At 49.5% G+C, this 22,953-nt stretch overlaps 2 protein-coding genes across 5 annotated transcripts in view; one reads left to right on the top strand and one right to left on the bottom strand.

Moving 5' to 3' along the window:
* Window positions 1-12,795, top strand: part of SEPTIN4 (septin 4) — a 35,248-nt gene extending 22,453 nt beyond the window's left edge. Inside the window, exons 10-12 of one of the 2 annotated variants that reach the window (XM_083588196.1) lie at window positions 1,122-1,284; window positions 8,312-8,411; window positions 9,238-12,795. In XM_083588196.1, the coding sequence (XP_083444322.1) occupies window positions 1,122-1,284; window positions 8,312-8,411; window positions 9,238-9,297 (323 nt within the window). In that variant the 3' untranslated portion in view covers window positions 9,298-12,795. Of the gene's footprint in view, window positions 1-1,121; window positions 1,285-1,434; window positions 1,683-8,311; window positions 8,412-9,237 lie in introns of those variants that run through there. The other variant, XM_083588197.1, reaches the window with a different exon arrangement.
* Window positions 12,796-14,264: 1,469 nt separating this feature from the next.
* LIMK1 (LIM domain kinase 1) overlaps window positions 14,265-22,953 on the bottom strand; it is a 37,009-nt gene continuing 28,320 nt past the window's right edge. For all 3 annotated transcript variants that reach the window (XM_083588192.1, XM_083588191.1, XM_083588193.1), the window contains 8 exons: window positions 22,664-22,750; window positions 21,696-21,827; window positions 21,551-21,610; window positions 20,900-20,965; window positions 20,633-20,780; window positions 19,118-19,173; window positions 17,898-18,055; window positions 14,265-17,015 (listed from right to left, as the gene is read on the bottom strand). In XM_083588192.1, coding sequence (XP_083444318.1) covers window positions 16,853-17,015; window positions 17,898-18,055; window positions 19,118-19,173; window positions 20,633-20,780; window positions 20,900-20,965; window positions 21,551-21,610; window positions 21,696-21,827; window positions 22,664-22,750 — 870 coding nt within the window. In that variant the 3' untranslated portion in view covers window positions 14,265-16,852. The remainder of the gene's footprint in view (window positions 17,016-17,897; window positions 18,056-19,117; window positions 19,174-20,632; window positions 20,781-20,899; window positions 20,966-21,550; window positions 21,611-21,695; window positions 21,828-22,663; window positions 22,751-22,953) is intronic.

The raw sequence follows: 22,953 nt of genomic DNA, 5'->3' as shown, positions 1-22,953 counted from the left end.
ACAGGGGCTTGAAATAATTAATTTTGGCAGCGGGATGTCTTACCTTTGCAAGCAGTGGGGTAGAAGTCCCAGAAAGATTTTGTCCTCTTCCCCTCCTCCCTGAGTGCTGAACTAGGTGTTCAGACAAATGCACGGCTTGCGTGCAAGAGAGGAATAGCCTTGAACCATCTCCTTGCATCTCTCTGGTAACATCCAGAGGAAAAAGGCATGTGACCTGATGTGTCCCCCCCTCTATCTGTCCCTCCTCCCCAAGTATCAGCCAATAAAGAAGAGTGGCAATGGTGGGTTGGGGGGGGGGGGCTTTAAATGATATGACATCACACCATGTCCTTTTATAATGCCTGCTCCAGCCCTGAACAATTGGATCTGGAAGCTGGAATACAGTGGTACCTTGGCTTAAGTACTTAATTTGTTCCGGAGGTCCGTTCTTAACCTGAAACTGTTCTTAACCTGAAGCACCACTTTAGCTAATGGGGCCTCCCGCTGCTGCCGCGCCGCCGGTGCATGATTTCTGTTCTCATCCTGAAGCAAAGTTCTTAACCCGAGGTACTATTTCTGGGTTAGCGGAGTCTGTAACCTGAAGCGTATGTAACCTGAAGCGTATGTAACCCGAGGTACCACTGTATGCTTCAGGTTACAGACTCCACTAACCCAGAAATAGTGCTTCAGGTTAAGAACTTTGCTTCACGATGAGAACAGAAATCGTGCTCCGGCAGCACGGCAGCAGCAAGAGTCACCATTAGCTAAAGTGGTGCTTCAGGTTAAGAACCGTTTCAGGTTAAGTATGGACCTCCGGAACGAATTAAGTACTTAACCCGAGGTACCACTGTATAAGAAAAGCCCTCCTGGGTCCAGCACCCTGTTCTCACAGTGGCTGACCAGATGCCTTTGTGAGAAACCTGCAAGCAGGATTCAAACACAAGAGCCCTCTCCCCTCCTGCGTCTTCCAGGAAATGCTATTCAGGAGCATCATGGCTAGTAGCCACACAGTAACCAGACTTCTCAATGAATTTGTACAATCCCCCCCACCCCAACACACTTTTAAAGGCGTCTTCATTTGCACCGTTACCATGTCATGTGGTGGGGAGTTCCGCCTGCTAATGCTGCCTTCTCCTGCACAGTGGAGAACCCTCTGCACTGCGACTTTGTCAAGCTGCGGACCATGCTGGTGAGGACCCACATGCAGGACCTGAAGGACGTGACGCGGGAGACCCACTACGAGAACTACCGGGCGCAGTGCATCCAGAGCATGACCAGGATGGTGGTCAAAGAGCGGAATCGCAAGTAAGCCGTTAGCCTGTGTGCGCTTGCATGTGTTATCTGGGGCTGGCGCGATCAGGGAGTGGGGGAGATATGCCCCCGCTCTGGGACAGAGCGCGACTCTCTCTCCCCGACCTCAGTAACATGCTCTTGCCCCCTCCACCCTAATAACAGGCTTCAGGCGGAGAGATGGAGAGTGCCCCCAGCTGGGGCGAGGGTGTAAGACAGAGAGAGAGAAGGATTCTGCAGGAAGGATAGCGCTGCCTACGATTCCAAGATCTTTATCTCTTCTTTTTTTATTAAAAAAAACAGAAAACACTATTGTTTTAGCCCCCGCCCCCCCAAAGCAGGACTTGAGTTTATTAAAACCACAACAGGCCACCATTTTGCAACTTTAATAAATTATTCACAATTGAAATCCATTGGTTTATTTGGAGCATTATTTTTTTAAGAAACTGCCTGCTCCCCACCCCTTTTCTCTTAAAGTATTACAAAAACAACAATAACAACAACAACAAACAAATCCAACAACTTGGGACCAGTTTACTTGCAGGATCACCTTACCCCTTATACATCCACTTGATTGCTTAGTTTTGCGGAAATAGCGTATAATACCTGTTCCGCACTTTGGAACTCCCTGCCTCTTGACTTAGGCAGGCACTTTCACTGTACTCTTTCTGGTGGCCTGCTAAAAACATTTCCATTTAGGCAAGCCTACCCAGGCACGCAGAACATTGATATGTGCTTTATTCTGGTTTTCAGCTTATTGTTGATTTTAATTATTTTTCAATAGCTCTTTTTAACCGCTGATGGTTTTGTTGATTTAATTCTTTCTGTAAACTGGGTGTGATGTCTTGCTTTGTGAGATGTCTACTTTCTGAGTAGCCTAAAAGTGATCAAGGGTAGAGAGGTCTCCCTCCGTATGAAGGAGGGATCAGTAACCATTCCACTAGGGCAGCCCCTGCTAAGCTGTTTCCCTCCAGAGTTTCCAGCAGCTGGTATTCAGAAGCATCACTGCCTCCAACTGTGAAGGTCTGCCATTGTGACTAGTAGCCATCAGTAGCTCTTTTCTCCTCCATTCATTAGTCTAACCCTCTCTTAAAGCCATCATGGTTGGTGGCCATCACTGCCTCCTGTGGGAGGGAGTTCCACAGGCTATGTGCTGTGTGAGTTTTAGTCCAGAACATCTAAGTGGTTCCAGGTTGGAGGTGGTCATCCCAGGAACTCCCCAGCATGAGTTTGCTTTGGTTAATTCCAACCGGTAGATTGAATTCCAGCTCCCCCTAGTGGCTTTTTCTGCCTCTTTGGTCTGTAGCCTGTCGGTCTCTGAAGCTCATATGCCCACCCTCTCCTTCCGTCCCAGAAGCATGTACGGCCCACCTACCTTGCTGCTACCCAAGTCCTCCCTCAGCTCCTTAATGCCTTCTTTTCCACATCCCTCTTTCTCTCAGATCTTGCCCCGTCCTCTCATGATTCCCTGATCTTCACATTTCTTAGCCCACAACCCTTTTCCTTTCCTCGGGCTGCTAGCTTCTTACCCCGTTCTGGATCTCCTCTGCTCTTAGCCGCCTTCCTCTTCTGCCCCCTTCCAGCCAACCGTGCTCTGCTTGTATTCAGTCCCCGTCTAAACTGACCTCTCGCTTTCTCAACGAGAGTTGCAGTTTGCCAACATTCCGTGACTGCCCTTTTGCTCCCTGGAGTTGGAATTCCTGTCACTAGGCCAAAGGACAGGGGAACACACACACACCACAGAGAGAGGTGTACCTAGGGGTTGGCAAAGCCAGACCCCGTCAGGGACGTAGACCAAACAAGTGCGGGGTGGCAAAAATCACCAGACTAGGGAGTGTATGGTGTGTGTGTGGCCACACACCTGTTGCTGTCACGGCGAGATCATTTCCAGGAGAAGCCTCCTGTCCGTCTTGCACTGTGGCACGAAGGCATGCAATTTTTTCCTCCCTTCTGCCCTGCCCTCACTCTGGACGCTTTGACTACTAGGGTTGTGTAAAATGTAGTACAGTGGTACCTCAGTTCTCAAATGTAATCCGTTCCCGAAGACCGTTCGACTTCTGAAACGTTGGAAAACTGAGGTGCAAAGGGCTGGCTGCAAGTTCAATTGGAAAAATCGAAAAACACTCAGCATAAGCCATTCGACTTCCGAGGCATGTTCGAAAATGAAAGAAATTACTTCCAGCTTTTTGGCGTTCGAAAACCGAAATGTTTGGCTTCCAAGATGCTCGAAAACTGAGGCACCACTGTAATTTCTAATGTGGCAATTGCAGTAAAGTGGTATTTTTTTTCCTATGGGGGTTGCTGATACAACTCCTTGTCAAGGACAAGTACGCCTCTACGTGCATCACACCCAAACTATAAGCTCTGCCTACACAACCCATGGGTTGGCCTTTCAGTTGTCTGGGGTATTATTCTGCACTCCCCTCCCTCTGTCGGCATCTTCAGCCATGAGCCCCCCACAAAATATCAAGGGGAAAGACCAACATAATGGGAAACATAGAATTGTAGTATCGAAAGGGACCCCAGGGGTCATCTAGCCCAACCCCCTGCAATGTCTTAGCCGCCTTCTGCCTTGGTTTCCCTGATGGTGAATCTAAGCCTAGTGTTTCAATTCCCTTGTTCTGCTTGCTGCCATCTTTTTGGGGGAACCAAGGAGGGACTCCTCATCTTTGAGACTCTGCTGCAGCGACTGTTCTATGGAGTGAGTGACCGAGGTCCCCTTTCCCGGCCGAAGATCCGCGCGGCGTTTCCCACCCGCCCCCCACCCTGGGGCTGCGCCACCAACCTCCTCCTCCTCCTCCTCTCTCTCTCTCTCTCTCTCTCTCTCTCTCTCTCTCTCTCTCTCTTTCTCTCTCTCCTGGAGACCTGTGTTTTGTCTGGCGTCCGTGCATTTTTACATAAATTATTTTCTTTCTAACCCATCCTTGTCTCGGACCCTTGCCTTGTGTCTGTGGGAAAGCAAAATGTGGGTTTTTTGGGGGGGAGGAGTGCACCCCCCATTTGGCACGACACTATTGACCCCAAAGGGCCATGCGGCCTTGTGCCCCACACCTGGCAAAGGGGTGATGTTATTGTGAGCATAAATAACCATGCCTGCAGCTGGGGAGGGGATGAGAGGGGGATTGAGGGAGGAGTTGTTCCTTAACAGGAGAGAAAACAACAATATAGGATGTGGTTTGGGGTCAGCTCTGTTGAAGTGGACGGGAGCTTCACAAGCAAGGGAGAATTTGGCCGTAAAGACATCAAAGGAAGGTCACTGCTGTCGGGTGAGCCCAGCTTTGCCTCTGGCCCCGCCCACTTTCTGCCTTTGGCCCCGCCCACCTCTGCCACACAGCTGCAGAAGGTTGTCGGTGCAGGCTGTCAATCATGTGATGTCACAATGATGTCAAGTCAGAGCCAACTCACCTATTAGGCAGGGTAAAGCCTCTGCCTCAGGCAGCAGAAGGCCTCAGGCGGCATGCCCTGCCTGCTCCCCACCCCCCCCCAACGACAGAGAAGCAATACCGCCAATTTGGGGCAAGATGGTGTCCATTTGGTTGAGATCTTGCCTGAAATCAGTGCAGTCTTGCCCAAAATCAGCTCTGGTGGTGGTGATGCTTCTCCACCAGTGGTGAATGTGGCGGGTCACATGGCGGTGGCAGGAGTTCAGTGGGGGCAGTGGCGGCAGGGCAAAGCAGCACAACTTCCTACTTCGCCTCCAGCAGTGAAACGGGATGCGTTGCCCCTGCGTCAGGCGATGATTGCAGGGACTTCAAAGCACCTTCCAGGGCTTGGAAAGCGCTTTGACAGCCCGCTAATTGGCTGAGGTTAATTGGCTGAGGCTGGATGCGACTGCCTGCCCCTTTGCAGAATCATGGAATTGTAGGGTTGGAAGGGACACCGCCCCCAAAGTCAGCTAGCATAACTCTCTGCAAAGCAGGAGTCACAGCTAAAGAGTCCCTGACACATGGCCATCCAAACTCTGCTGAAAAGTCATCACGTGACAGCCCTTTAAATGTAGGGCATGGCTTGTGGGCAACGGCCTCGTGGGCCAAACAGGGACCCTTGTTAGGCCCAATTTGGCTCATGGGTCGGAGGTTTCCCACCCCTGAAGTAGATTCTCACACAGCAAGGGTTGGCGAAGGAGATTATTGAATTTCATATTGCCATCACTGGACAACTGCAGAAGTCATAGCACAAGGATGGGGGGTGCGTGGGAGATGGGGAAGCCTGTGTCATGGATTTGCCCTCCACCTCACTAAGTTTGCTGTGCAGAGGAAGGGGGGCATTGATACACTGCAAAACCTGGCTTTTGATGGAGTGCATCAGAACAGGATCATAGAATTGTAGACTTGGAAGGGACCCCAGGGGTCATCTAGCCCAACCTCCCGTGGTCCTGGAATCACAGCTAAATAATCTTTGGCAGATGGCTGCCCATGGCCCACTTCTCATTCCTCAAGGCCATGTGCCATGCTCTTCCTTCATTCCATTCAGTTACTATCATCATCATCATCAACCTTTTATTCGACCGTCAGTCCGAAAAAAGTACATTTGTCAATACACAGTTAAAACATCCAGGAAGATTTTAGAACTTAGCCAACACTAAAATGGGCTAAGCAGATAGCCCCATATCAATACAGTCAATTATAGTCTTGCGACGCTTAAAAGTTACTCTCCAAGCTGGTCTCCAGATCATTGGAGATTTTGGTTGGGGGATCAGGAACTGTGCTGAACTTGCAGGTCAGCCTTGAAATTTTCAGAGGGTCTAGACAAGGCATAGGCAAACTCCAGCCCTCCAGATGTTTTGAGACTACAATTCCCATCATCCCTGACCACTGGTCCTGTTAGCTAGGGATGATGGGAATTGTAGTTCCAAAACATTTGGAGCGCCGGAGTTTGCCTATGCCTGGTCTAGGCTGTCACCAGATCCAGATGATTCTATGAAGCAGCATTGCATTTATTTATTTATTTCAACTATCGCACTTATACCTCACCTTTTCCTCCAAGGAGCTCATGGTTGTATACATAGTTCTCCTCATCATATGATCCGCACAACAATCTTGTGAGGCAGTCTAGTCTGAGAGAAGACAGAGACTGGCCCAAGGTCACCCAGTGAACTTTTTGGCTGAGTAGGGATTTGAATCCTGGTCTCTCCCAGGTCCGAGTCTGACTCTCTAACCACTGCACACACTGGCCCTCTTATAGCATCAGTATCCTTTATGGTGGTTGGCCAAGGTGCTCTGGGTCATCCCATATCTTCTGCTGCTACCCTAAGAACCCTTTAGGGTGGGGACAAAGCAGGATTGTGGTACTACATTCAGAGGCGAGAGGGAGTAGGAAGGGGGCTGTGGATGGAACATAGACTCACAGAATGACAGAGTTGGAAGGGACACACCCCAAGGCTCATTAAAACCCAGGAAACGCATCTCTCAGCAGGCTTGACACGGCACAGGGTTCCCACGTGAACCGAGAACCAGCGCTTCTCCGAAGACCATTTTCCATGATGGTACCTTTGGGGATGTGCCCTGACTTTTAATGCTTCTTTCCATCACAGGAGCTTGTGACTGGGGGTGGGTAAGAAAAAGTTGGAGAGAAATTGAATGGGTAGGATGCATATGCTTGGGAATGTCATGAGCCCCTGCTGACATTTAAAAAAATGGTATATTTGCACAAGCATATAGTGCACAATATAACCATCTGCCTGCATACCCCATTAATCCCCCTCTTCCAAATCCACTAATCTGCCTTTGCAACAACATCTCTGCCCTTCGGCCACTTATCAAGCCATGGAAATATTATATAGAAAGCTTCTATTGAGACAGGTGCACCCAGTATTGTCTACACTGACTTGCAGCAGCGTCTGCAGAGACTTTCAGAGAGGAAGCCTCTCCCAGCCCTGCTTGGAGAAACCAGTTTGGAGGCCTGAACCTGGGACCTACTGAATGCCAAGCCAGGTGTCGTCCTTTGCAGAAGACGGTCCTTTTTTTGGACTTAGACTGCCCCACCAAAGAAAAAGCAGGATGGGGTGTCTGTAGCTGCAGACCCACCGTGAGCTCCTTGTCAGCAGAATGTATCCTGCACTTCCATCTTTTGAAAGCCACCTATCAGAACCTTAGAAGACCCACCTAGTCAAGCATCCTGTCTAAACATTGGCCACAACAACTCTCCCCATGGCAGACTGGAGGGAGAACTGGTAGCCATGATTGATTGCTTCCTCCTCCTCCTCCTCCTCCTTGAATCTGCCTAGTCCTTTTCTAAAGCCATCCAAGCTGGTGGCCATTGCTACATCTTGTGGGAGCGAGTTCCACAGTTCAACTTGACCCACAGATGCTCAGCGACCTGGCTGGGCTTGCAGACCAGGATCCCTGACCATTGGCCATGCTGACTGGGGCTGATGGCAGACATGGATTGAGGGGAGCGAAACCGCTTTGGGGGGGAGGTGCCACAACTATTATTTAGAATGGAGAGCACATGGCGAAGGGGCGCCGAATTTTGGCATTGCACAGGACGCCGCTGGAATTTGAGAGCCCCAAGGTCTGCTGCTGCTGTTGGGCGTTGTAGCCCAGCCAGAACTGGGTGGGGGGAAACCTGTTGTATCTCTAGATGCTCCTTAAGAACATCCCTTGTTGGAGCAGACCGACAGAGGAGGAAAGTCCTTCTTTGCAAGAGCCCCAAGACTCTGGAGTGAGTTCCCAGAGGAGGTTCAACACTCTGGTTCGCTGTGGAGGCTCAGAAAGTCCTACTTATTTAGGTAAGCTTTGTGGGTGAAGAGCGATTTGAGAGCAACCCTTTCCCTAAGAGCCTGACGCTGGGCTTCCCCCTCCCCTCCTCAAAAGTGTTACTCTTCATTTTAATTGTTGGATGACTTTGTGACAGCCTTGTAGGATAGCAGTTAAGTGAGTAAATTTAAGGACCTCAGTGCGGGGTGGAGAAGAGCCAGTTGTTTAGGCATCTCTGAACAGCTGTGTCTTGCAGAGTCGGGGTGGTGGTGGTGGGTGCAAACACGTCTCTGCTGCTTTTGGCCTTGATGGCTTCTCTCTCTCTCTTTAAAATAAATAAATAGCAAACTGACAAGAGAAAGTGGGACAGATTTCCCCATTCCGGCCATCCCCTCAACACCAGATGTGGAGACGGAGAAGCTGATCCGGGAGAAGGACGATGAGGTGAGTGGCATGGTGGTTACCTGCAGGGAAATTCCCTTATTCCGAATAGGATTCCTCGCAAGAAAAGGGAAAAGTTGACAGCTATGGATGAGAGCGAAAGAGATGGGAGCCCAGTAGGGCTGGGAAGTGCCCCAAACAGACCAAGAACTCGTGGCTGCAGGAGGCAGTGGGGGCCACCAACTTTGAGGATCACACAAATAGATGGAGAGGGCTGCCCCCAGTCGGAAGCAGCAGCAATGCCTCTGAATAGCAGTTGGTGGAGACCACAAGAGGGAAGAGAGCTCTTGCACTCAAGCCCTCCTTGAGGGTTTTCCTTTGGCCCCTGTGGGTCCCACCTGTTAGCCTGCAGGGCCCCATCACTTAGTGGTAGCTCTTTCAACTGAGCTCATTCTTTTGGGATGCTGGACACTTAAGCGGCCACCTAAAGTCACAAACTTGTCCACTAGTTTAGCAACCTCCTGCCTTAGATTGCAACCCTCACTGGGTACAGGACCCCAAGAATTGGAAGGGTCTCAGGGCATCATCCAGACTGACCCCGCCAAACCCTTGACAGTATGAGTGATTCCAGATTTAATGAGTGATGCCAAACCCTTGACAGTATGAGTGATTCCTTTAACAGTATGAGTGATTCCTATATATGAATTTGCTAACCACCAAAATAAATTGGCATGTCTTCCTCTAAATCCCAAGGTGGAGTTTTTTCCTTGTGGCTTATCCACGTCAGAGGGAACAGAGCCACAATTTAAAAGACCCAGGCCCAGTATCAAGGGGGGTGCATAATGTTTGTGCCTTGCAACCCAGGTCTGATTCCCTCCCCCCTTTTCAGTTACGCCGAATGCAGGACATGTTGCAGAAAATCCAGCGGCAGATGGAAGATGCCCACTAGCCCCCGACCCCTCAGATCCTGCAAAAACACCTTTGCTCCTTGCGCCCCCAGAGACACAAAATGTTTACATCTCAGCTGCTCCATCTGCCCTTCCCCAGCGCTTGGCCCTGACGATGCACCTTGCACCTTAAGCTAAGGGTCATCTGATGCAATGATCATCGCCTTATAACCGACACTCCGCCCTGCTTCTAGATCGGATTTCCTAAGGAACGAGGAGCTCACCCGGGCGCCAAAGATTCTGCCTGCGACTCTCCAGCATGTGAGAATGTTCTGCCTCTTGCTCTCCTGCCTGACCGGAACCCTTTGGCAGCCGTCGCGATAATGATTTGGGTGCAATTCACGTGCAATTCAAATGCCTCCTTTTCCAGCTGCAGAAGGATTCAGCAAGCACAGATTTTTTGCTCCTTGCTGATGGCAATGTGTGTCTTCGGATCATTTGCCCAGCAAATCCCACCATGGCAACCTTAGCTTTTGCCTCTGACTAGGTACCAGATTTTTTCTTTTTAATATGAGTCATTTCTCTGATCAAACACACCCTCTGCCCTCTCTGTTGCTGAAAACATGTGACAGGACACTTTATAGGTGAAATTACAAATTCGAAACCCAGATGCATTATCAAACTGCCTGTTTGAGAGATCAAATTTTATTTATTTCATAAAATTTATACACCGCTTGATTGTAAAAAAAAAAACCCAATCACCCTCAAAGCGATTTACCAAAAAGATAGAACAATGAAATTATCAATAAGAAGTGACATTGATAATTTAAGACTTTAGGAAAGTTAAAGTAACAGTAGATGTTGCTGTGATAAAAGTTTTTAAAAGGGCAGAATGGATATTATGTGGCACCTGGAACAGTGCCAGTTCTGCTGATTGAAGCAATCAAGTGGGCATAAAGGGGTAAGGCGATCTCATGGGGTTGTTTTAAAAATTTACTTTTTTGTGTGTGCTCCTCTTAATATTTTTTAAGTTAATCTGAAAGACTATGGGTGTCAACTGGTGCAAGGTCTCCAATTAAAATGAATGCGAGTTCAGTATCTTTTTGCACCCAAGAAATCCTTGGTGGCTTTGTTCCTATGAATACAAAATACATTTATTTTATATCCGGTTTTTTTGGGGGGGGGGCAAAAAACCCAGCAACCCTCCCAGCCCCCATAATTGAGAAATGCTCAAAACAAAACATGGAATTAAAATAATTTTTTAAATTTTTTTTGCAAGTTAATTTTATTAAGGACAATTGGCCTGAGAAATTTACTTCCTTCTGTCATAAGGGTTTCTGGCGCAAACTAGGAGAGCATCAGGGTGTGTTTTCTTGCTCAAATAAACCTGAACTGGAGCCAAATCGCAGAATGAACTTCTACTCTGTGGCCTAATTTGCTCAGAAATCTTCCAAGAGGTCTATAAACTTGAGCGACACCTTTTTCAGAGGCTGCTTCTGTATGCTGCGGACATCCCTCAGAGCCGTGTTTGTGAGCCTGCTGCAAACCCCCATCTCTGCTGAGCATCCATGCGCCATGCTAAGCTTGAAGAGATCGAGTCAGTGAGCCAAGCTGCACAATACCCCGTCTCCAAACCGTACATTCACTGTTCATGTGTAAAAAGGGGCTGGTGGTGAGAGATGGACTCAGGGGGCAGAGAGGTGCTGTCGAAGCCACCAGCTCCTCTGCACAGCCTTCTCCCTGGGGTTGTCGGAACAGACTGTCGGAGAGACGCCGGAATCCAAGCCCATTCCATGTGGAAGGTGGGGCAGATCTCCTGTTTCAAGAAGTGGTCTCCATGGGGAATGATCTGGAGAAGAAGCAGGACAAACCCTGGTCTGGACGCACCATCACAAAGTCTGTTTGCTTGGGGCCTGCATGCGCAGCTCCGTGTGGATGGGCCGCCTAAAATATCTAGGCCCCCTTTTTTATGTTAAATCAATGAGCCACCCCTACCTTTGCTGTCCTCTCTCCATCAACCACAGAGAAGGAAGAGACCTGAGCAGGTGGGCGGATGCTCCAGGCACCTATAGGTGCCAAATATCGGGGGCCCCTGTGCAGCCAAAGAATTGGGAGAACCTCACTTCACGTTGGAATAAGGAACATTGAACATGCTCTGCCAGAGGCCCCTACAGGAAAACGCTGGGCAAAAGAGGATTGCAAAGACCCCCTCATATTACCAGCATCTGGTCATCTGAAATAGGCTTCATCTGGCAGTGAAGGCTCTATTCCTTGTTCGCATCAGAGATACCAGCTAGTTTCTGTGGTGGCGATGCCTGAATTCTCTTTGTTTTAAGCTGCCTGCTGTTGCAACATCTGGAGTTGAGCCCAAATTCAGCCAGGGACTCCGAAACCCCAGCCTGAGAGCTCAAAGAACCGTCACAATGGTCACCTTGTGCAGAAGCCTCTGCATGAGGAAAGCCCGTAAGACGCTGTGTCTCACAACCACCGCAGCCCTGAATTTTAGGCCGCTTTTGCGTCAAGCCACCAAACACAATAGAACAGGTTGCCAACTAACCAGGGAAGAAGCCACCCCAGCCTGCTCCTGTGCCTTCAACAGCACCTTGATTTGCACAAACCGGCAGCTAATGCTTTTCATGGCGTGGCAGGAAAATCCTCCCTCCTAACCCAAGTCCCATGTCTGCAGATTGACCTGCTATTAATGCACAGGAGAGCAGGGGCTGGTTGAAAAGTTGGCAACCCTAGCATAAGCTCAGCTTCAAAATACTCCCTTTTTACTCCTTAGGTTTCTTACTGCCTTCTTGTTATTCCTTTATTGTTTGATATATTTATTATTGTTGTCAATTATGGTTTACTGTTGATAATTAATTATTATTTCCCGCCATCAGCCAGGAAGAGAAAAGTTACATTTCCACATGTTCCTCTGCATGAGATGTTGGCAAAATGCCTGCTTTTTCCAAGTCACTCAGTTTTAGATATTATTATTATTATTATTATTATTATTATTATTATTATTATTATTTTATTTTTGCAATTGGAGTGGTGGAGCATTGACAAAGCTCTTTGGAAAACCGATTTGCTTTTGAGATGGCAGACCTTCTGTGGAGAGGTGTCCCTCAGCCCCCAGATCTACAAACTCACACCTTTGTAGCATAGAATCTCAGAACAAAAGAATCCCTGGCTGTCAACCTCGGTTGAAAAACCTCTGAGGAAAAATAGTCCACCACATTGTCTAGGGTGGGGGGCACCAGGTTGGCAAAGGATGCCTTAACTCCCCCTGCCTCAGCCTCTTATTTTGGGGAGCTGTGAAGGAGGTTTGAGTTGGGGTGGAGAGGAATGATTGTTTCTGGTTTTGTTTCTTTATTTTCCAAAACTTGCTATTTTCTTACCAAAAACAGAGAGGGTCTATATCTTTGCACGGTTGTACCAAGAAAAGAGAAGGAAAGCTTTATTTATTTAAAAGCTGTAAAAAAACACACAAAAATTATAGGTTTATACATTCAAATCGCTCCAGTCGAAATATTTTTTATCCTGCTAATAAATGTAGCTGATTTCCATGAGTTTGTTGGGGCCTCCTCCTGATTTGGGTCTGAAGCGTAGGTCCGTGCACTGCTGCGATAGCTCGGTTGGTAGAGCACTGGACTCTCTGTGTTGTGGGTTCGATCCCCACGTTGGGCAGAATATTCCTGCATTGCAGGGGGGTTGGACTAGATGACCCTTGTGGTCCCTTCCAAATCTACAATTCTGTGATTCTTTGAATGCAGCGTAAGGAGTCAGCATGTGGACTGCATTGCTCTGTGGCAATATCACGACGCCAATATATACAGCACATTTGTGATCGGAATACTGCACACAGTTCTGGTCGCCTCAACTCAAAAAGGAGATCACAGAATTGGAAAAGGTTCAGAATAGGACAATGAAGAGGATCAAGGGGATGGAGTTAACTCTCCTATGAGGAATGGTTGCAATGTTTGGGTTTGTTTTTTACTTTAGAGAAATAGATATTTATCTCTCTCCCTCTCTTGTAACACTAAAACTTGGATCTGAATGTTGGATGACTAAGAACACATAAAAGAAAGTATTTCATCACACAGTGCCTAAACTGTGGAGCTCACTGCTGCAGGAAGCCGTCGTGTCTGCCAACTTGCAAGGCTTTCAAAGCAGATTAGACAAATTCATGGAGGGACAGTGGATACTAGCTGTGCGTCTGAATACCCATGGGGCTTCTAAATACCTGTTTGCTTATGTTATCATAATGAGAGAGAGACACACTTGCAGGGAAGGCTGAGTTTCTGAAGCCCTGCATGACAGCCACTCTTTTTCTCCCCTTTCCCTCCAAAAAGCCCCTGGTTTTGAGCAGTGCCATCACAAGGTTGGCAGCAGCACATGGACAAGAAAGTGTGCCCTTAACTGGCTGGACTCCAGAAGGTTGGAGGAGGGACTCCATAAGCAAAGCAGACACCACCACTGCCGAGTACTGCTCCATGCAGCTCCCATTTGGGGGTAGTTAGCCCTGGCCGCCTCCAGAGGGCATTTCATAGAATCCAATACATGTAGAGTTGGAAGGGATCCCCAGAGGTCGTCTAGTCCAACCCCCTGCGATGCACATATCACAGCCAAAGAATCCCTGACAGATGACCATCCAACTTCTGCTTCAAAACCTCCATGAAGGAGCGGCCTGTCAGTTTCCTTCTGTTCCACAGTCAAACAGCTCTTGTCGTCAGAAAGTTCTTCCTGTTTTAAGTCAGAATCTCTTGCCATTTGAATCCATTGGTTTGGGTCCTCCACTCTGGAGCAGCAAAAAACCAGGGAGCTCCATCGTCTGCCTGCTTTGAATGCAGAAGGTTCCAGGTTCAGTTTCCAGCAGCATCTCCCTGTAGGACTGGAATGTCCCCTGCCTGAAACCCTGGACAGCTGCTGCCAGCCAGTGTAGGTGATACTGTTAGCTGGATGGACCAATGGTCTGAGTCAGTACATGACAACTTCCTCTATCCCCCTTCCCCTCCAAGGAAACAACAGGAAACCGGAGTGTGGGGTGGAAATATCTTTTTTATTAATTCCACGTGATTTAATTCACATCCCTGTTTTGCAAATCCTCCGCCTCCCCTCCGGAGACGGCATCTAGGTTCACTTCCGGGTCAAAGTGCGTACAGATGCTTCACAGTCTATTTTTTTAAAAAAAAATCTCGCGTGCTCTTTCTTCCCCACCCACCCAATGACTCCCCAAATTAATACTTCCCCGTAGGCGAAACTGAGGCAGAGTGAAAACATGGCAAAACTCCAAAAAGCGCCAAGGGCAGCTGTATATGAAAAAATAATACAAACTCTTCTCTTCAACTATGTTACAGAAAAAATAACCTGAATGTGGTGGGGGGAGGGGGGAGGGGGGGCCTCAGACGTACCGCGCAGAAGCACCCCTCCCCAAAATGCAGAAGGCGGTGTGGAAGATCCCCCCCCACCCAGCGTGGAAAAACTCCTTCAGATGCTGGACCTAACCCTTCAGCAACCAGGGAGTTTAAAAGCACCTAGAGGGATGGCGTGGCATGGAGAAATCAATGCAAGACAAGGGGCCAGGATCCGACCAGCCCCACTAGCTGGCAAAAGTAGGGTGGGGCGGGGCTGGAGGTGGCTGGCCCAGGCCCCTTCACAAACAACAGAATGGGGGTGGAGAGGTCCAGAGAACAAAGATAGCAGCAAGGGGCTCAGGAGCCCCAAATGGGAGATCAGGATTGACTTGGGACACAAGGGGTGCACTCTGCACGGGCCCTGTGGAAATGCAACACTTCCCAGTTCATTTGAAGGAGACCCCCACGGCAGAGGAGGCCACAGCCCTGAGTCACCCTGGCTCTGATGGCCCCACACTCTCGCAAGCTTGCCTTCCTCCCAGATGTCGCAGGAAGGGACCCAGTCAGGTCAACACAGACAGGATCAGGAATGATCCAAGTGGAGACCAGCGGCAGCGAGCGACTCAGTGACAATGCCAGTTTGCAAATAGTTTTTTCATTAAAATTCACCAGCATCTTAGTCCGAATATCTCATAATATGCTTTTTTTATACCATTTTTCCTAGTACAGTGGTACCTTGGTTCCCAAATGGCTTAGTTGTTGAACAAATCGGCTCCTGAACGCCGCAAACCCGGACGTAAGTGTTCCGGTTTGCGAACGCTTTTCGGAAGCTGAACATCCGAAGCGGCTTCCGATTGAGTGCAGGAAGCTCCTGCAGCCAGTCGGAAGCCGCGCCTTGGTTTTTGAACAGTTTCGGGAGTCGAATGGACTCCCGGAACGGATTAAGTTCGAGAACCAAGGTACCACTGTATGCATCTTTTTGCCGCTTATCGACTCCTAGAATGGTAGATTTGGAAGGAGTCACAGCTAGATTGCAATTCTATGATTCTTTTCCATGTTCTCCAAGGTGCTCCTAAAAGAAAGGAGAAGAAGCAGGCCAGGAGGCCTTGAGGCCTAGCAGTGGGCCCCTTGCAAGAGTGTGGGCTCTCAAGAGATGCCCGATGCCAGTTCTACCTCCTCCGGGCCCAGCTCTGCTCCACTCCTAAGCTGTGGGGGTCCCCCTCAGACCTGAAAAGCATTTCCGGAGGATGCAAGCCTGTGTGCCCAAAGCTCTCCATGGGAAAAAGAGAAGTGGGCCGATGTCGCAAATAACTCCCCGCAGCACGACAGAATCCCCACCAGCAGAACAGCAGCTTGGCGTGGAAGGGCGAGGCAGAGCAGAGAAGCGGCTGGAGGGGAGGGGTCAAGCGCATCATGCCACCCCACAATGCACACCGAGAGCACTTCTCCAAATACCCACAACTAAGGGGCGACAACAGGTCCTCCACCAGCAGGGTTAGGAGACTGTCTAAGGGCATACGGACAGACAGACAGACACACACATCTGGGCACAGAGAGATACGGACACCACACGGGCTCTGGGCAGCGCACAGGCCATGCCTTGAATGTTGCGCGTCACAGGTGCGAGTCCTGCGTCCCCACGAAAGTGACCCACACACAGAGAACAAATGAAAGGGGGCCGGGCAGAGAACCAGGGGACGACAAAAACCTGAAGGCACCGCTTTGCAGGAGTGGGAGACTCTGCCCAAGGCAGGGAGCGAAGAGAGCCTGTTTGCGGGGCGCTGGAATGAGGCACCCCAGAGATTCTCCACCCCCAAAAGAAAACCACACGCACGCACACACACACAATGCTAGCTTGTGGAGCAATAGCCAGCCGGTAACAGGAAGGAACGTGCTCAGTGGGGTGTTCCAAGACTTTTCGCAGCCACAAAGCGTGCCAGGCAGAAGTTGGGGGCAGTGTGGGGCAAGGGGGCGCCCCCCTTTCCCTTGCAGGGTTTTTGTCCAGGGCCTCTCCACAGACAAGGGTATTTACAAGAGCTTCAAGGTGCCCCTTCCGACGACTGTGCATGCCAGGCACAGATCCCACCCAGCCCACCCCCAGGGAAAGAAGCAGGGAGAACCAGCTCCCAGCCACGCAGCGCGCCACGGATGGACGTGGCCTCTTTGGACCCAGAGACCGGCTCCGGCGGGCATGGCGGGGGGGAAGGGGTGGATGCAGGGAGCTTGCAGGACGGCCCAGCAGGATGGGAGGCGTCTTCCAGCCCCCCGGTGCTCATTCTGAGACCTCGGGGTGCGCGGGGAGCCCGCCCTCAGCCTGCCGCTGCGTCTCCCAGAAGTCCCGCTCCAGCTGCTCCAGCTGGGAGATGAGGGGCAGCTGTATGGCCAGGTGCATCCGGAGGGCTTCCAGCCACTGCTCCAACCGGCTGAAGGAAGGCCTGGAGGAAGAGCAAGGAGGACATGAGGATTCGCTCTTGCAGGTAGACTGCTCCTGTGCATGGAGGCTCAACAATATCGTAAGAAGAGCCTGCTGGCAGGGGTGCTGCAAGGGGTAGGGCCCAGGAGACATAGCCCACCCACCCCCATTCATCTCAGGCACCTGTGGGTTTAGGGGGTGTTGCAAGAGGGGGCAGGAGGCACTGCCCCCCCAAAAAAATTGAGTAGGGGTGTTTCAAGGGGTGAGCCCAAGAGAGACAGCCCTCCAATAGTTCTCTAAGGGGCATGATTGGGTGAGTACATACATTTGTTGGTGGGGAGTGAATGGGTCGTGATCTGAAAAAATAAACCAGGCAACCCCAACCTGTGGCCCTCCAGATGTTTTGGCCTACAACTCGCATGATCCCTAGCTAACAGGACCCGTGGTCAGGGATGATGGGAATTGTAGTCCAAAACATCTGGAGGGCCGAAGGTTGGGGATGCCTGAAATAAATGATTTGAAGAAGAATCACAGAATCAAAAAACTTTAAAGGGGACCAAATTATCATCAGTCCCACCCCTGGCAATGCAGGAGTTTATCTGGAGATAACAAATGGGAGTAACTGAAGGATACTTTAATTGGGGTCTGTTGAGAATAGGAATAGGTGTTGGCTGGTGCAAATGAACCAAATAATGTCTCTGCGGGTGATCTGGGCAGGGAAAATGGTTGCCCTACCTCCTGCGACATTTAACTTCCAAATGTGAACCTACAGCTAGCTATAAATTACCATATGCAAATTAGTTCCTATGGGCCCACCCCTGAGGGACAGCTCAGAACATCCTGACCCCCTTTCCAGCACTAGATCCACCTCCCATACATGGGTCCCCACCTCCTTGTCGCTCACCGTTTCTCGTGATCCAGATCGCAGCAGCGGACGGCAATGGGGAAGAAGCTTGGGGGGCAGTTGGGGGGGCAGTAGCGGTCCAAGAAGCCCCTCACATTCAGGCCAAAGTCCAGGGTCCGAGGCAGGTAGTCGGGGTCTGCACTGACCCTCCCGATGATCTGTGTGCAACGGAGAGGAAGGAGGTGTTAGACATGCCTCCCCACATTGAGGTCTCATCCAGGATTAGAACACAGATAAAAATTGGAAATGGCAAGAGATACCAACAACAGAAGAATGGCAGATGAAGATGTTGGACTTTTTGGAGCTGGCCAACCTGACTGGAAGAATCCGCGACCAGAAGGAAGAGGAATACCAAGAAGATTGGAAGAAATTCAAAGAATATTTAGCCAAATATTGTAACTTAAGATAATTAGAAATCACTTGGAAGTATCAAATAGGCTTAGGACTAGATTAAGAATGGATTGCAAAGAATTAAGGATAAGAATACTAATAAAAGAGAAGAGGATAGTAAATTGAAGGAGTCAAGTTTAAAAGAAATATGATTTTGGAGATCTGTTACAAGGTGATACAATGAAATTCAGTTAGGGGGGATCTGAGGAAGTCAGTTAACAATGAAAGTTAAATTAGGTTATAAGTAATAAGTGTTTTTATTTGTCTTTTCTTCTTCTTTTTTGTATTGTAATGTGTTTTCTTTAGTGTGTTTTGTATGTTATTTCTGTTACAAATTTGGAAAATTAATTAAAAAAGGATTAGAACCCAGAGCCCAGTGTAAGAGGGACCCTAACACTAGAACTCACAGCCATATTCAGGACAGATAAAAGAAATGGCTTTCTAGTTAAACTGTGGAACTCCCTGCCACAGGAGGCAGTGATGGCCATAAGTTGGATGGCTTTAAAAGAGGGCTTAATACATTCATGGAGGAGGAGAGGGCTAGCAATGGCCACTAGCCAAGATGGCTATGCTCTGATTCCACAGTCGGAGGCACCAACGCTTCCAAATAGTTTCTGAAAGTCCTGAACCTTTCATTATTCAGCTTCCTTGGATGTCCATTAGTTCAAGTGTCAACTGGAAAAAGCTTTTCTCTATTCTCTCTCTCCATGCCACGCACGCTTCAGAGAAAAAGGTGCATGGCTAAAATTCCAAGTGATTAAATCGGCAGGCAAAAAGGGCATGGTTTGGGAAAGTTGGGAGCAGCAGCCGGTGCAGCCAAGCCTACTTGCCTCGCAAAGGATGATGCCGAAGGAAAACACGTCCACCTTCTCGTCGTAGCTCCTGCCTGCACAAGGAGAGAGAGGGAGTCCATTACCCAGACATCAGGCCTACAAGTGCTCTCTCAGCAACCCATTTCTCTGCCCACATGGTGCTGCCTGCAGACCCTGGTGCTCCTCCATGCCAAAGAAAGAGCCATTTCACCAGGGCCACAGAGCCACAACCCTCGTGAGAGACATCTTCCCAAAAGTGCAGCTCAAACCGGATTGCTCAGTCCGGTCACAGAGGGCACCTGGGAGGGCGCCATCAACTGCTCCCCACTTTACAAGGCACGTGTCAGGGGGCTGTCAGGGGAGCAGGTTTATCAACAGGTCAGGAGGGAGACTCAAAGTCAAGTCAGCTGCTTCGTTCGGGAAATTTGTATGCAACAGAGGTCACTCCGGCATGGCTGCCCTCACTGAAAATGTTGCACCTCTTCTTCTTCTTCCTAGCTTTCCTCTTCCGGACGTCTCCCAAGCAGATGCAAACTCCGTTGGGGAGGAGGGAACCCCCTGCCTTGGGCTTTCCTAGCTTTCCGTTTGGCTATGTGTAACGCTCTGTGTGATCTTGGAATCAAAGGGTGAGGGGAGCTCAAGGCAGAGGGACTGGGCAGCTGCTGTGAAGAAGCTCTTGCAGTTTCTGGCCCCTCCCTGAACTCTTATTCCGATCCTGAGCTTGAAGTATAATAATAATAATAATAATAATGTATTTATACCCTGCCCTCCCTGGGCTCAGGGTGGCTAACACCAATAAAATTTCAGTGAAAACATAATAAGAAAAAAATAAAATAAAATACAGGTTAAAATGCAGTTTAAAATGTCCTTGTCCTGTCCTTGGAGGGATTCCTGCCTCTGGCTCTCTTTGTTCACCCAAGCTGCCTGTTTCTTCCACCTCCCGGCTTCCTCCCTCCTTTGATCTGCCTCTTGTGTCTCACCACCACTCCCCTGAGTCGGCACCTTCTTCCTCTGTGGCTTCTCTAGGGAGTTCCTCGTCTGAAGACCCCGCCCCCCGCACTGCTCGTCATCCAGCCAATCCCTGACAGGAAGGGCCATAGCTCAGTGACATGCAGAAGGTTCCATCCCCAGTGACATCACCAGGGAGGATTGGGAAAGACCCCTGAGCCTGAAACCCTGGAGGGCCGCTGCTGCCAGTCAGTGCATGCAACACTCAGCTAGGCGGACCAATAGTTAGACTCAGCGTAAGGCTGCCTCCTGCATGCGGAACCATGGGGATCGGACTCTTTGCACCTGCTTGGCATGCAGAAGGGCCTAGGGTCGACCCCCAACAGCATTGGGAATGTCCCCCCTGAAACCCCGGAGAGCTGCTGCCAGTCAGTGTAGACAACACTGACCAAGATGGAGCAATGATCTGACTCAAAGTAAGGCAGTTTCCCTTGTTCCCATGAACCTTCCCTTGCTCTAGATGCTGAACGCCAAGCAAGGAAGCCCTGGCGATGTCCCCACTCGCCCTCCCTCTGCCCCACTCACCGTTGATCATTTCTGGAGCCATCCAGTAGGGATTCCCCACCACCGTGTACCTCTTCCTGCGGTCTGGCTTCTTCAGAGTGGCCAGCTGGTTCTTCTCATCGACCATCAGCCTTGCAAGGCCAAAATCGGCCACTACCACACTTTTGTTCTGTCCGGGGAGAGAAATGGCTTTCATCAGCCACATGGCAGCTTCAAGATCCACAGTCATTGACAGAGGAAGCGCAAGACCCTCCCTGCTGCACTGGACCTGGTACCGCAACAACTCACCTCCCGCACCAGACAGTTGTGTGTGTTCAGGTCTCTGTGGATGATGTTCATGGAGTGCAGATAAGCCTGGAAGTGGCAGGGGAGGGGAGACAAGTTAGATTTTTTGCCATGCTTCTTTTCAGAAGACTTTAAAGACGTTTTCCTTTTCAGCAGATTTTTATATTTCTCCCAAACTCTATACTGATTCTTCCTAAGAATATGGTTCATAAAAGTTTCATAAATTTTCTCCTTCCCACACCAAAGACATGCATGCCAGCCAAATTTTAAGTCATGACCTTCTAAGTGTCTGCATTATCCAATGTAATCCATTCTTTTAACCAACACAAACTGGCTGCCTCATAATACATTTGCGGGTCTGGCAGGGCAAAGCCTCCTCTTTCTTTTATTTCTATCATAATTTTATGTTTAATTCTTGGCTTTCCCCCTGCTAAAGGCACTTGGCACCCAGAGGTACACTGCCTCTGGAGAGTGAAGCTCTTCTGGACCGACAGCTCCAGGAATGCCTCCAGTTATGTTCTGAATGCCCTGGTCCAAACCAGGAAAATATATCTCCCTAGAGGAAATTGTGATGGCTTTGTTCACTCCCGAACCTCACATAGCACCTTGTCGCACTGCATTGCAGGAAGGTGGCCGATTCCCCTGTATACTCACCATCCCTGCAGCAATGTCTTTCGCAAAGCTGACCCTCTGGCTCCAGGGATACTGACCATCCTGAAAGCAGAGATGTAGGTGGTGTAAATGAGGGTCTCCCAAGCCCCCGAGTCACCTAGGTTGTAATCTCTGCCGATGCCCTCACCATGTTCTTGATGATCCCACGGAGCGTCCCTCCCTTGATGTACTCCGTGATGAAGTTCAGCCGCTTGTCCTTGTAGAGAACCCCGATGAACCGCAGCACGTTGGGGTGCTCCAGGCATCGCATCACTTTCACCTGGGTGAGGGAGGGCGGAAGAGCACCACGAGGGGGTCAGCCACCAGGCCAAGACGGAGCAGCACAGATTATCCAAGAATTTATCTGGGGCCAGAAGCAGTCAGGGTGGGTGGGGAGGGGCAGCCTAGCAGATTTATTCAGACTGTATTAGGGCTGTTGCTGGCTTCTCCCAAGCAACTGGTTGGATTTCTGTGACTTCACAGAAGGGATGCCCTCCAACATTCTGAAAGGGCCAGCCATGGAATACCAACATAAGGCTCCAATTGGTTCGATTTCTGTGACTTCACAGAAGGGATGCCCTCCAACATTCTGAAAGGGCCAGCCATGGAATGCCAACATACAGGCTCCCATTGGTTGGATTTCTGTGACTTCACAGAAGGGACGCCCTCCAACATTCTGAAAGGGAAGGACCAGCCATGGATTGCCAACATACAGGCAATCTGTGAGAGAGATGGAAGATGGAGCTAGCTTGTTTTCTTCTGTTCTAGAGGGGAGGACCTGAACCAATGGAATCAAGTTACAAGGAAGGAGATTCTGACGAAACCTTAAGAAGAACCTTCTGAGCGTAAGAGCCGTTTGACAGAGGAAAGGACGTTTGGGAAGGTGGCGGACTCTCCTTCATTGGAGGTTTTTAAACAGAGGTTGGATGGGCATCTGCCAGCAATTCTCTAGATGTGATTCCTGCATTGCAGGGGCTGGACTAGAATACCTTGGGATCCCTTCCAACTTGACAATGCTATGATTTTATGACTCTATGGTAGCTATCAAGGGAAAAACAGAGCAGGGTGTTGTGAGAGGACTCCACGGCTACTGGAATATACTTAGGTTAGACCTACCTCCTTAAGGAATGTTCTTTGGGTCTCCTCATCAAAGCGGATCAGTTCCTTCATGACCATCACTTCTCCCGTTTCCCGGTGTGTCACCTGCCAAAGGATGCATTTATTTCTTTAAACGTTTTGTGGTCCACTCTCAGTGCCGGATTTACGTATAAGCTAAACAAGCTGTAGGACCCCACTCTCTTGGGGCCCCCAAAAAATTTAAAGGGGGAAAAACTGGATGTACATTTCCAAAATATAAGATAAAAAAACAAATAAAATAAAACCTACATACAGCAGCAGTGTTTTGT

This window comes from Podarcis filfolensis (assembly GCF_964270895.1).
Source record: "Podarcis filfolensis genome assembly, chromosome: 15".
Classification (NCBI taxonomy): domain Eukaryota; kingdom Metazoa; phylum Chordata; class Lepidosauria; order Squamata; family Lacertidae; genus Podarcis; species Podarcis filfolensis.
This window is presented reverse-complemented; position numbering and strand designations above follow the sequence as displayed.